The sequence below is a fragment of the Mastomys coucha genome, unplaced genomic scaffold, assembly GCF_008632895.1.
Source record: "Mastomys coucha isolate ucsf_1 unplaced genomic scaffold, UCSF_Mcou_1 pScaffold7, whole genome shotgun sequence".
In the NCBI taxonomy this organism is placed as follows: Eukaryota; Metazoa; Chordata; class Mammalia; order Rodentia; family Muridae; genus Mastomys; species Mastomys coucha.
The window spans coordinates 103,800,592-103,813,888 of NW_022196913.1; the positions used below are offsets into that span (position 1 = coordinate 103,800,592).

General features: G+C 37.4%; 1 protein-coding gene across 2 annotated transcripts in view; it reads left to right on the top strand.

Moving 5' to 3' along the window:
- The window catches only part of Efr3a (EFR3 homolog A), a 90,751-nt gene that overhangs the window by 13,921 nt on the left and 63,533 nt on the right, over positions 1-13,297 (top strand). For both annotated transcript variants that reach the window (XM_031359634.1, XM_031359635.1), the window contains exon 2: positions 12,601-12,677. In XM_031359634.1, coding sequence (XP_031215494.1) covers positions 12,601-12,677 — 77 coding nt within the window. The remainder of the gene's footprint in view (positions 1-12,600; positions 12,678-13,297) is intronic.

The following is a 13,297-nucleotide window of genomic DNA, read 5'->3' on the forward strand; positions in this document are numbered from 1 at the left end:
AGCTTATATTGGTTTACAAAAATGGCAGTGGAAACTTTTTGCTTAAGTTTGGCTACCTCATCAACCATTAGCAGTTGGCTAATTTTACAGTGTCATATATGAATTCCCTCCTGTTGAGTCCAGTTAGGTTTCTGATGGTTACTCCCAAAGTATAAGTGCCACTGCTGTATCTTGTATCTTGCCATGCTGGTTATTGTTGTGGCTCACTGGTGTTAGAGCTGGATAAAATTATTGATTTTTTTTCCAGTTGGCAATTTGCTTGACTCCTTCCGAAACCATAAGAGATAGTTCTCAGTAAGGAGGTCTTCAGGCCAAATCCAAATTGATTGCTTCAGATTGTTATAGATCTGTTAAGTCTGTGGTGTCTTCAGGAATAGGGTGTTACCTTCATTTCTGGAAGGCACTGAGAGTGGCAACAGTATAGACTGGGGCGTTCTCTTACACTTCCCCATCAACAGCTGAGAAGGAGCCTCTCTATGCCTGGTACTGGAGTTTTTGTTACATATCCTTATTTATTGGAGGCTGGCATTAAGTGGCATAACTTCAATTAAACTACACACAGCACCTCTTCCCCACAAACACAATACCTGTAAAGTAGCCATAAAATAATATAATTCTCTAGGCTTTTTTCAAAATCCTTAATGTGATTTATCCCTTTTCTTTATCTCTTCCTCTGTGTGGTCATTCCTTCTCCTTCCTCAGTTAAGCTTTCATATTTATTTTTATCCCTGCTCCCCACTTAGAGCAACTGTGTCTTGAGTTTTGGTTATTGTAAAACTCAATCATTTGTATATTCAGTGGCCACAGTGTATTTATAAGAGAATATGTGCAAATTTGAGCTTTTGAACTTCTGACATATCTTCTGACATATGTATGTATCATCTTCTCATGTATGGCTTGGAAAGGCTTAGAAGACTGTTGCTACAACTCAGTGATATCTCTTATGTAGCATAGATAAGGTCATGAGTTCAGTTCCCTCACTGAGAGAAAAAGAGCTGGGGGGAAGGAAGGGAACAGAGGTAGGGAGAATGATATTCAAGAAATATTCAGAAATATTCAAGGTTTCTGTGTTTGAGTTGGAAGTTTGGGGACATAGATCAAACTGAACCTTGAAGGTTGAAATTATGTTTTTGTTGAACTTTTCCTTTAGTTAAGCTTGCCCAACAAATTCTATGCTATGTTTTTTTTCCTTCCTAATTTAAATTTAAATAAGGGAGATATTATTTAAAATATTTTATTTAGACTAATAATTGAAACCCTACAATTCAATTTAGGCAGACATCTTAACCATTCAATTAAAAGGAAAATCTTTTAACATATGGTGTAGATGCTGTGGGTGTTCTAGAATCCATAAGAAGAATCAGTGCTGTTGGTATATTAAATGTATTTCTTCTAAGAATAATCTTGGAATTTACAAATACTCCCACAGATTTAACACCTTGGTTACATTATGACTAACTAGGAAATAAAATATTGTTGAAATTTAAATAGTCAACTAGGAAGCTGTTTTGAATTTTGCCCAAAATACCTCATATTTTATTTGTCAAATATTCATAGGATGCTTAATTTAAAATAACCTAACCCAGCCTCATCATCCTGGCTAGACTCATGAGAAAGACATCTGTGAATGGTCACTGTCTGTGAAAGGTTCCTTATGGCCCATACTTGGGAAGGGTTGCTTTCCCTTAATTCAGGGGTTCTTTTCTCAAAGCTGTTTTACCTTGGTTTATTTAACTCGACACTCTACTTGTCTCCCCCACCCCCCCTTTTTTTTTTTTTTTAAATGCTCAACTAAAAATCTGCAGGAAAAACTCAACTCTGATTTTATTTGTATTCATTGTGGACAGTAGGGTAGCAGTACATTGATACTACATACATACTTGCAAAATCATGATAAAGATGTATTAGAAAGCCAGGCAGTGGTGGCGCATGCCTTTAATCCTAGCACATGGGAGGCAGAGGCAGGCAGATTTCTGAGTTCAAGGCCAGCCTGGTCTACAGAGTGAGTTCCAGGACAGCCAGGACTACACAGAGAAAACCCTGTCTCGAAACAACAACAACAACAACAACAAAAAACCCAAAAAACAACAAAAAAAAGATGTATTAGAAGAGATTTTTATAATAACTTGAAAGTAAGACTGTTTTTTATGTTATTGATTCATTTGGTCTCCTTTTCCCAAAGTACATTAGTAGGCTTGTTAAAATGAAAGATTCTGAAATTTCAGTTCTTCTCAATCTCTTAATTAAAAATATTTATATCTGGATTTTAAAAAATCATATAGTATGTTTTTTTTAGCTTAAAATATGTAAAGTATTTATTTTCAGACTACTGTAATTGCGACTGTCATAGAGTGGGTTCCCACTCCATAAATAAGATGAACCTTAGGCTTTGTTGGAGCTTGTGTGTGGATGGATTTACTGACAGAACTTTTGTGAATGATTTGTAGAAGTACATTATTTTGTCTGTTTGTCTTGAGACATTCTTGCAGTTGAACTGTGGGTGGGAGAACCTAAGATACCTGAGGTCCTAGGTGGCAGCGGCATTTGAGATACTGTGCAGTGGTAGAGTTCTCTCTACCTTTTCCTAAGAAGTGCCTGTAGGAGGGATGATTGAGTTTTGCTGCAGTTCTCTCTCTGATCCAACACATGGGAAGCTACCCAGGTGACCTCTCATGGGGCTACCCAGGTGACTTCCCATGGGAGCAAACCTTTCTCTTCTTGCTTTTTGATAGTCTCATAGGTATCTAGGGCCAGAATTGAATTTTAGCCTCTCTGCCTGTTCCTGTGTTCTTAACATTTGTAGAGGTATTTTAGAATTCAGCACTAACCTTTAGTAGGAAAGAAAAGATCTTCACTGGAAGCATTAAATTCTGGTAAATTCTCTGGTAGCCTTTCATTTCTCATTTTGCTGTTGTCTTCCGCATGTTTGTGTTCCTGGAGAGCAATGGTAATGATTGTTTAACCTTTTGTAAGCTCCCAAATACTTTAAATATGTTGCTTTACTCTTCAAATTAGACAGTTTAATTCCCCCCTCTTCCCCAAGCTATCTGAGGATATCAGTAGAGTAGTATAACGCCATAATTAAGAGCACAGGTTAACTAATCTACCACATCTAGTTGTATATATGATTTTGTACAATGTACCTTCTGTCTCCTTATTTGTGAAATTTTCTGTCTTAATGGTTATCTGAAGATTAAGTAAGGAGAACCTAGATGTAGTGGACACTCAGACATTTATTGAATGCATTCTGAAAGAATGAGGCTGTGGGATGAGGGAAAGATGGGAGCTGGGATGTCTGGGTGGATTAGGTACTGGAGCCAGTTAGAACCCCTGAGGCTTCAGGATTTGCATTTTGCACTGTATCTAAGAAATCAGGGTTTGTGCTTCTGTGGAACACTGCATGTACTGATGCTGTGTTAGTGTGTCATGGCTACTGCAATCAAATACCACAACCTGAAGAGTTCAAACAACAGCCATTATTTGGCTAGCAACTTGGGGGCTAGAAATCTGAAATAAAGATACTGGAAGATGGGTTCTTTCTGAAGAAGGAAGGAGCTGCTGAAGACCTTTCTCCTGTTTATAGGTGGTTATATACCTGTAATTCTCCTGTGTGCCTGCCCTTAAATTTACCCTTTTCATAAAAGTGAACACTAATAAACTGGACTACAGACCACCTTGAAGACTTCATCTAATTAGATGACCTTTACAAAGACCTAATCTACGAATTTGGGCACATTTAGAGGAACCAGAAGTTAGGGCTTCAACATAGAAATTTTAGAGGAAGACTTATCCCATATCAAGTGTATTTCAGGTGCTTAGTGAAGCAAATCTGTTCGCTCAACAGTGCTTTTATTTATTAAACTTTGGTATGAACTGATGGTATAGTATTTTTTTTCTTTTTCTAAGGTAGTATATATTTATCTATGCTTAATAAATAAATATATTTAACACTTGAAAAAATTTGCAAGAATTGAGCAGAGTCCTTATTTTCTTGCCTGTTGCTTTGTTTGCTCCTAATGGAATGGGAAAGGAATATATAAGTTTGAATGAAATATCAAGGAATGAATGTAGTTCTCTGGAGGCCAAATTAGCTTTTTCGTGTATTTTTCGTGATTTGCTCTCTGAGAAGTTAAAAGCTAAGTTCCAACAGAGATTCTAGAATCTGAGATGTTGATATATACTCCAAAGGCAAACTGTCGCCTTGACTTTCTCCAGCTTGCCCTAACTGAACATTAGAAACATTTTTTGAAGCTAATGAGTAGTTTTCTCACCCCACTTTTTAAACTTTTTTTCCTAGCTAGTATTTTCAGTGATTGAAATTGGTGCTTCCATATTTAATATTTTCATTTATTTTAGTTCCAACATAAATTTTTTATAGCCTTTGCCTTTCCTCTGTTTTTTTTTTATCATGATTCCTAACTTTTATCTGAGATAATTACAGAATTACCTCTTCTCTTTAAACACATCATCTCTGCAATGTGTAGTAGTTTGAGTTAGAGAGAAAAGCCATTATTAACTGCTGTAAACAATGACACTCAAAAGAATATAAATTCTTTTAATACTTGTAATAGTGCTGCTAACTTTATATAAAAGACATTAATACACACACACACACACACACACACACACACACACACAATATCGCACCCCTTTAGTTGCCAACTCTGTGCAATCTTCTTACCTCCTTTAGAAAATATTTTTGTTTAAAAAAACTTTATAATGATGAACTTGCAAATAAAAAATAGCACACAAGAAAATTAACCACCTACTTACCTTGATACATATGGTTTACTCTCTTTGTCATGACTGCCACCCAAGCATATTTGAAGTTGGTCTGTGACTTTCAGTGTCTGGGGGCATGCTCTCAGAATTAAGAGTGAGCCACAATCTATGCACTGGGTGCTTCAGGGACTGGCGGCTTTTTGTCCTGGCCACAACTCTGCTCCAGTTTCTGTGTCATTCACTGGATCCCTGCATATTTGTTTGCAGACAGAGCTAGCATCAGATAAATTGAGAAGGAAATTCTATCTTCTGATTTTAATACATCCATTAATTTTTCCCAAATGATGGTTTCTGACAGTTTTCAAATAAAATCTCTTGTGTTATTTTCTCAAAGTCAGGATTATTCAGTGTTTTATTACTCTTGTCATTGGGTACCTCTGATATTATTTTTAAAAATCTTAAGTTAGTGTACTATACAACACAGTTAAATGCAGATATAAATCCATATGCTGACTTCCTTTAAATAGAGTTTCTAGTACTCAATTTTGTTTTAAAACTAAAATTGCAATAATATGGAGGGAAAGTTGTTGGATATAGATCAATAACAGGCTGACTAAAGAAGAAAAGGTAACTGTTTTTAAAAATACAGATGGCATCTATCTCAGAACAGTTTGAAAAGTAAGTATGCAGGAATTTTATACAAGCTTTCCTACTGTAGAGGAAAGCATGTGAGTGCCCTGGAGGCCATCTTCTGAACAGAGCTGGTGCTTTAGTTCATACATTGCACTGTAGCCCTTTCCACCTGTAAGATTGATGTGCCTTGGAATAAAAACCAAGTGGTGAAATCGAGACAGAAAGGAGAGGTGGTGCATAATTACATGTGGAAAGACTTGTAATAAAATACTCCTCTAATGGATTAAAATCCTTTTAAAGGGAACACACTCCTGAAGGTAATACTTGGTTGCTTTCCCTCTCCTATGGCCCCAAGTGGAGTCACCCAATTCTTCCCATGTTTTCTTTGGGACTGTTCCTTTCAAGGTCATGTCTCTAGAATATGCATTTTGATTTTCCCTGAGCCGCCCTTACATTCCACTTGTTCTATTACTGTGCAGTTGTTTCACTGCCTCATGATTCTTGTACCTCAGTCCTGCTCATTCTTCACCAAGCCTCATGTTCCAGTTGAAGTACAGGGACCTTGCTTGACTTGAGCCATAAGTATTTTCTCTCTACTCTTAGTTTCTGTGGCTCTCATGACACTCATATCTCTTGTCCTCACATGTTTATTTCTCATTTTAAAGCATAAGTTTTAACTACTGTGTCTAGTAAGTGGTTACCTTTTTTATTCCCATAATTCTTATTCTTAATGTAGTATTATTCTTACATATGTACACATGTGCATTGAAGTGGAGTCGGAGTCATAACATGAATATAGTCAGAAGAAGAGAGCAAGAGATATACTGGAAAAGGGCATGGGTGAATAGGACTGGAAGATTACTGATTTTGATTGCATGAGGCAAACGTCTTACTTTGACAGTAAGTTAATGACTTGCTTAAGCGGTCTCTTTTATAAAGGTTTTGGGTATCACAGAGCTGGAGATCTTAAAGTGGTAATGTTTTTAAAGCTTCATATAAGAAGTTTGTCCCTTTTCACCTTATTAATTTTATCAACCTGGGATGTTAACAATTACTCAGCTGGCAGAGTCACTTGTTTTCTTGAGAAATAATTTTCTAGTAATTTTTTTTAAGTCATACTTTGTGGGGAGTAGGTTTCTTTATCATTACCAACATGATAACAGCGTATAGCAGCAGGTATACACTTTAAAAATCAGTTAACTTTGTGTCCTTGTTCATTTGCTGAATAGCATTTTTATCAATGCCTGCTCTATGCCACACTGTTCAATGACAGCTTGAGGGACTGATGTCCTACTGGTAAAGAGACATGCATGTAAATGAGTCAGCAGTATGGGTGTCATGAAGGAAACAGTTTAGTGAACAGATGAGTCATCATGGCCTTTCCCACGGCAAAGTATGCGTTGGGAAGGGCTTGCAAGAAGGCTGTCAGTAAAGTAGTGAGTCTTTTGCTTTTTAAATAACTTATTTTAAATTCTGTATATGTTTCTGTGTGGGAATATGTACACATAGGTGCAAGTATTCAAGGAGGCTGGAGGCATTGGAGTCTGTTGTACTGAAGTTACAGACAGTTGTGAGCTGTCTGTAGGTTCAGGAATCAAATTCAGGCCTTCTGGAAGAGCGGTATATACTCTTAACTGCTAAGCCACTTTACCAGCCCTGCTAAGTTTGATCCCAAGAATCAATGTGAAAACAAAACAAAAAAGAGATGTGGCACACATGTAATCTTAATGCTAGGGAGGCCAAGATCGGAAGATCATAGGAATTGGGTGGCTAGGTGCTCTAGCCACCTTGGTGACATCCAGGACAGCGAGAGACCTTGTCTCAAAGAAAAAAAGATAGAGAGATAAACAGCACCTGAGGATCAACAACTGAAGTTTTTCTCTGGCTTTCATATGCATAGTCATAAAGGTACACCTGCACACACATGTATGTGCATGGACACATACCAAAACAGTATGAAATACAATAGCCTTTAAATATATTAGTGAATTCTTCATATGTTACATATAAGAACTGAAAAGGCTTAGATATTATTTAACAACAGAACAACAAAAAAGACAAGTGTTTTACTAGAGCTTATGATAATGAGAAGTAGTATGGTTAGTGTTTTCCTGTTCATATCCTTAGGCTCAGATTGTTCCTAAATATGTCAACACACTACTGGAATATACTGCATGGCACTATTTTTTGTTTTGTTTTGTTTAAGGGTGAAAATCTTGGTTTGTTTTTGCTGCTGTTGTATTTTGTTTGTTTGTTTATTGTATGTATGTTTCCTTAAATGGATGCATGGGAGTATAAGTATGTTCGTAGGGAACAGAGAAGGTATCTACTGTCCTTTATCATTCTGTGCCTATTCCTCTGAAGCAGGGTCTCTCCTTGAACCTCAGAGTTATGTTTCCTCAGGTGGCTGGAAGATAGACTTTCCTATTAGAGCTGTGGTTAAAGGCAAATGCAGGATAACCAGTTTGATATGTAGGTGCTGGTATTTAAAACAACAAGCACAGTTAACTGCTCAGCCATCTCTTCAGAAGGCTCTTCAGCTTTCTGATTTTGCATTGGATCATAATTTTCTGTTTCTAGTGTGTTTGAGTTTCATCTTCTAGTTTCTTTTGAGCCTTCCAAACATACACTATAGAAAAATAATAGCTTTTAAAAATTATTTCTATATTTAGGTAATATAATTACATATTTCCCCTTTCCTCCTTCGAAACCCTCCCATATACCTCTCCTTGCTCTTATGTATATGCCAAAGTTGAATTAATTAAAAATTCATATTTTTGGATTACATTTACTCAGCATTTTTGTTTTTTGTTTTTGTTGTTGTTGTTGCTTGTTTATATTCATAGTCTCTTTGCTTTTCCAAAGAAAAGTTCAAATAGATGTGACTTGGACTTGAGTGAGTTTGTTGGAAGGGATTAGAAGCTAGGATCAGCAAGAAGGGCTCGTAAGGAAAAAGGGCACAAGTAGGCTCACTTATTTAAATTCCAGAAAGACATTTCTATTACGTAGCTATATAGATATTTTAAGGTCTTATTGAAAGCTAATTGGTCTTAGCAGAATTCGATAAAGATATTATCAAGTTCTGAATAGCTTTATCTGTAATATCAGTAAGAACTTAGATAAGCCCCAGCACTCTACTCTCTGTTAATTAATTAGCAGTAAAATGAACCAGATACTTCCTCAGCAGTAGGCCACAGGATTGTCAGGCAGGAAGATGGTCTAAAAAGCAGTCTCACAACATGAAGGACTATGTTCAGGTGCCTGCAGCTGAGCTGGAGAAACCGTATGAGTTCACTTCACCAGGAGAGTCATCCACATGTCTTTATCTGAGTAGGTGTAGTGAGTCTTATCTTACATATTTGCTGTTTATATATATAATATTCTCTTATTTGACTATTTAGAATAGTTGCTTCTATAATTTTTATCATCATACTCTTAACCATGTATTGCCTTTAATCTAATTTTATATAAACTTGAGTAAATTGAAATATTTTAATGAATTTCCTATGCTGTTTTGTGTGTGTGTGTGTGTGTATGTGTGTTTATTTATATAAGTAATCAGAAGGTGTTTGAGGCTTTTCTGAGAAAGTGTTATTTCCTAAAGTGGCAGCACATTCCTTATCTTTGAGATATACATGTCACTGCGGTGAGGTTTGTAGAAAGAAATTGGTACATGAATTAGTGTGGCAGTTTCTGTTTGAAGCCATCAGGTCTGGGCTGGGATTGCAGGGCCCATCATCCTCACTAGCTTTGCAGTTTGGGGTAGATCAGCTGCTGGGGGCACTTCCTTGCTGTAGGTAATAACTTCCTCTGAGATAGAGGGATAGAGGGATAGAGGGATAGAGGAACCATGCTGTGAAGTCCTGAGTTATGGTGCTGTGCAGGTCATGTTCTGAACATAGCGCTTACCCCTCCTTGTTCTTACTCATTATTGAAGCTGCTGTGAACCCTATATTCCATGTATTGATGATTAATTTACAGCAAAGGTTTCGCACAGTTGCCAGTATTCTCTAAAAGATTCTCCATCTCCAGCTTACTCTTACTGTGAAACTGCTTCCACTTTATCACTAATAATAGCATTTTCTTGAATGCTTCCTTACTGAGAGCTTAATATATACATTTAATTATTTAATTAGTGTAGGTACTAGTTATGGTCATGTCATCTTTACACAAGGAGAGGACTTGGGTGTAGGTAGGTAAGTCACCCACCTGGCTAGTTGGTTGTGTGTTCTGCACTTTTTACCCTTTTGCTCATATGCAGTCATACATAGTATGCCAAGGCTTACCGAAAGTGAGGACCAGGACTGTCGTTTGCAGTGCAAATTCAATATTGTTTTTCAGGTTTTCTTAACCAGAAAATGCCCTTTAAGTGAAGTTAGCTTGCTGAGAATCTTCTCACAGGCAGTACTCTAATGTGGAGGAGACGTAAGGCACTAAGACCCATGAGCAGCTCCGCTGCCAGTCCTTTCCAGGACACTGTGTTGGGTCTTCCATTGGTGCTGGCTGACTGTGCGCCTCAGTCTTCTCACTGATTGTTGGCTTCATCGTCTTCTCAGCACCTCAGTGACTGTGGCATCTCTCTCTGCCCTGGACTAGACTGGCCTCAAACTCAAAGAGATCTGCCTGCCTCTGTCTCCTGAGTGCTGGGATTAAAGGCCTGCACCATCATCTCCTGGTTTATTTCATTATTTTAAGTAAATAATAAGTATTTGCCTTTATGTGTGTCTGGGCCCTATGTGCATGTCTGGTACCCATGGAAATCACAAGAGGATGTGATCCCCTGGGGCTGAATTACAGATGGTTTTGAGCCACCATGTGGGTGCTGGGAATGGAACATGGACCTTTGGAAGAGTAGTAAGTGCTCTTAACTCCTGAGTCAGCTCTCTAGGTTCTCCATCCCCCTCTCCTCTGCCCAGATCCTTGCCTTTATGAATCAGTAATGATAATCAAGCCTTGTTTGCTAGGAATGCTGAGTGATACCTACATAGTGGTGCCTGATTGGGAAGGATGAGGGACAGATCCCCTTCAGATGTACTCTTGTTTCATCATTGCTTTAACAGTCTCACTTTATTGCAAACCTAGGCTCATTTTTTCCCCTTCTTTTGGATGGTTGTGGTAGCGTGCTGTGCTGAACAGTCAGTTGAAAATTGGTAGATAGCTCATACTTCATAAAGAATCTGAGTCTCCAGAAAATTGCTTCATACTTAGTATGAAATATTTCATACTTAGTATTACTTGATGCAAGAACAAGTTTTTCTTCTATTTTCAACGTTTTCCATATCTTGTCTTGGTTACTAAATCCATGTAAATGCATGGTGACACAGACTTCCCAACTCAGTTCATAAGTTGGGGGAACAACCATTTTATCATGTTTCAAGGCCAATATTTTTATTAAGTTATTGGTGTGCAGGATAAGTTCTTTACAAATAGCTGAAGTGCCTTACCCAAGTCACAAAGCTATCCATAGAAAGACCGGGATGAAGCCTGGGCTTGTCGGTCATTCACACTGTTAGTCTTGTTTCTGTGGAAGGCTGCATGTAAGACAGATATATTAGTTTTATTTGTTGCAGATTCTCTAGTGTTTGTTTCATTTACAGTTTAGTTTTAAAGCTCATCTTTTTTTGACATATTTTCACAGTTTAGAACATATCCATTGAAAAATTAAGCTATTTTGGAATATGCTGTTTGTGAAGTATAAAGAGTGGTTAGTAACAGAAAGGCTATAGGTTTGAAGAACACTATAAAATACTAGAACATGTTAATGAATTTAATCAAGTATCAGTGAACTCTTGGAAGCATCAGTGCGAAAATATTGCTAAAAATGTGCTATAAATACCATTCCCATGTTGGAGCCACAGAGGGAGATAGGAAGCATGTAGGAAGCCATAGAGTAACGCACTCATTCAAGAATATCCCAGCCCTCTTGTGTCTTGTTCCAGTTGCTTGGGATTTATGAACAAGCCAAAAAAAAAAAAAGAATGGGTTCTGCTTTCCTCTGAGCTTATCTTTTGGTGAAGGTGGCTGATGATAACCAGTAAGCACAATACGAGAGTTATTTAGTATGTTGGATGAGAAGCATGTTTAGCAAAAGTAGAAGAGAGTCAGGGCAGCCAATGATTTAAATGAGGAGTTAGGTAGTTGGCCATCAGGCAGAGGAATCGGAAGGTGTCCCTAACTTATTGGAATAGCAGGACTACTGTTTTGGCTGCAGAGAAGTAGATGAGGCACATAGATGAAGGTTGGAGGTGGGCAGAAGATAAAGGCAGGTGCTGCCATGAGTTTACCTAACACATTTGATGTGGGGATGTATGTGTTCATGTAGTTTTAGCAACTGCTGTTTTTTAAGGAAGAGAGAAGTAATGAACATCCTTCTCTTTGAATTTGCATGCCTTTTCTCTTACTGCTAGTTTAAATTTACCCTTTTGTTTGTTTGTTTGTTCAATACCCTTTATTGCTTGAGACTATCGGTCACTTAGTAGGTACTCAATACATATATCTTGAATAAGCAGATATGGTCTATATGAGCAGAAAAATGTTCTACACATTCATGAGGGATGTAATAGAACATGACACATAATGACTCATGAGTCACATCCCTGGCTGTAGCTCAGCACTGTGTTCAGAGGTGCTGAGCAGTAGATCCTGCAAAGCACAGAAAGCCCAGGAGAGCATAGCATCTCCCCTGATATTCATTTGTTCATTCTTTACCTGCTTCTTTACTGACATTTACTGAATTCACCCAGTATTACACCAACAGAGTTTACCAACAGAGTTTACAGTATTACCAACAGAGATGAAAGATAGGACCTATCTGTAAAGTTATCATGTCCCAGGAAAGACAGACGAGCCATTAAATTAGTGGCTTAAATGCTACAGTAGGATTTGTGGGTATGTGCATGTACACCACTGAATCAGTTTGTTGTAGCTGATTTTGTCTTCTGACTCCTAAGATAAATTGAGTAGGGAAGAATCTATTAAATTGATCTCTTATGGTAACTGTTTCTGAACTTACTTCTAGTTCTACTTAAAACCGTATCCTTAATTTTTATGTCATACTGAACGATATAATTATCCATACAATGTCTAAATTTGATGTGACTGAAGATGTAATAATTAATAGACCATATCCCTGTTAAACTTGTCTTTAAATGGGCAGTGAGTATTCAGAAACATGAATTTCTAGATCATTTTGCAATATTAACCTTTATATTCTTTTTTACTTTTGTTTTTTTTTTTTTTAAACAGGAGTGTGCTGCTGCTGCTCTGCTTTGCGTCCTCGCTACAAACGTCTGGTGGACAACATATTCCCTGAAGATCCTAAAGTAACTTGATCTCCATTTACTGCTTCTTCTCTTTCTGACCCATTCTGCCTGCTGCTGAGCTTCCTAGGGTTCCCTTCATTGCTCTTTTGTCCCCACATCTCATCAAGTAAACTTTAAACTTTTAATTTTTACATGCCCCTTGCTTGCTTACTTTTTTTAGATAATAGGTGCAAATTTGAAATGATAGATGCATGGTGTCCCTTTTCATTTAGATAGGTTAGTAACACTCATCAAACATTCAGGATCCTGTGCCATATATTATGTGCTCAGGATGCAACTGAATAGTGAATGGTTTCTGCATTCAGTAAGCATAGATAGAATGTCAGCAATTTTAACACAGTGGGGGAAATGTGTTGAGAAATTAAATAAATGCAGGGTGCTGCATGAATGGATGAGAATGATGGCCAGTTTGGGATTAGGAGAAGACAGACAAAGGAAATGAAACCTAAGCTTAGATCCAAACAACAATTTACAACAATTAGGGATAGGCCATCTATTCTTTCTGTTGTTGTTTTTGTTTGTTTGTTTGTTTGTTTGTTTATTTATTTTTTCTTTTAGATATTTTCTTTATTTACATGCGAATTTCTCCATTCCCAGTTCCCCCTCCAAAAAACAAAGAA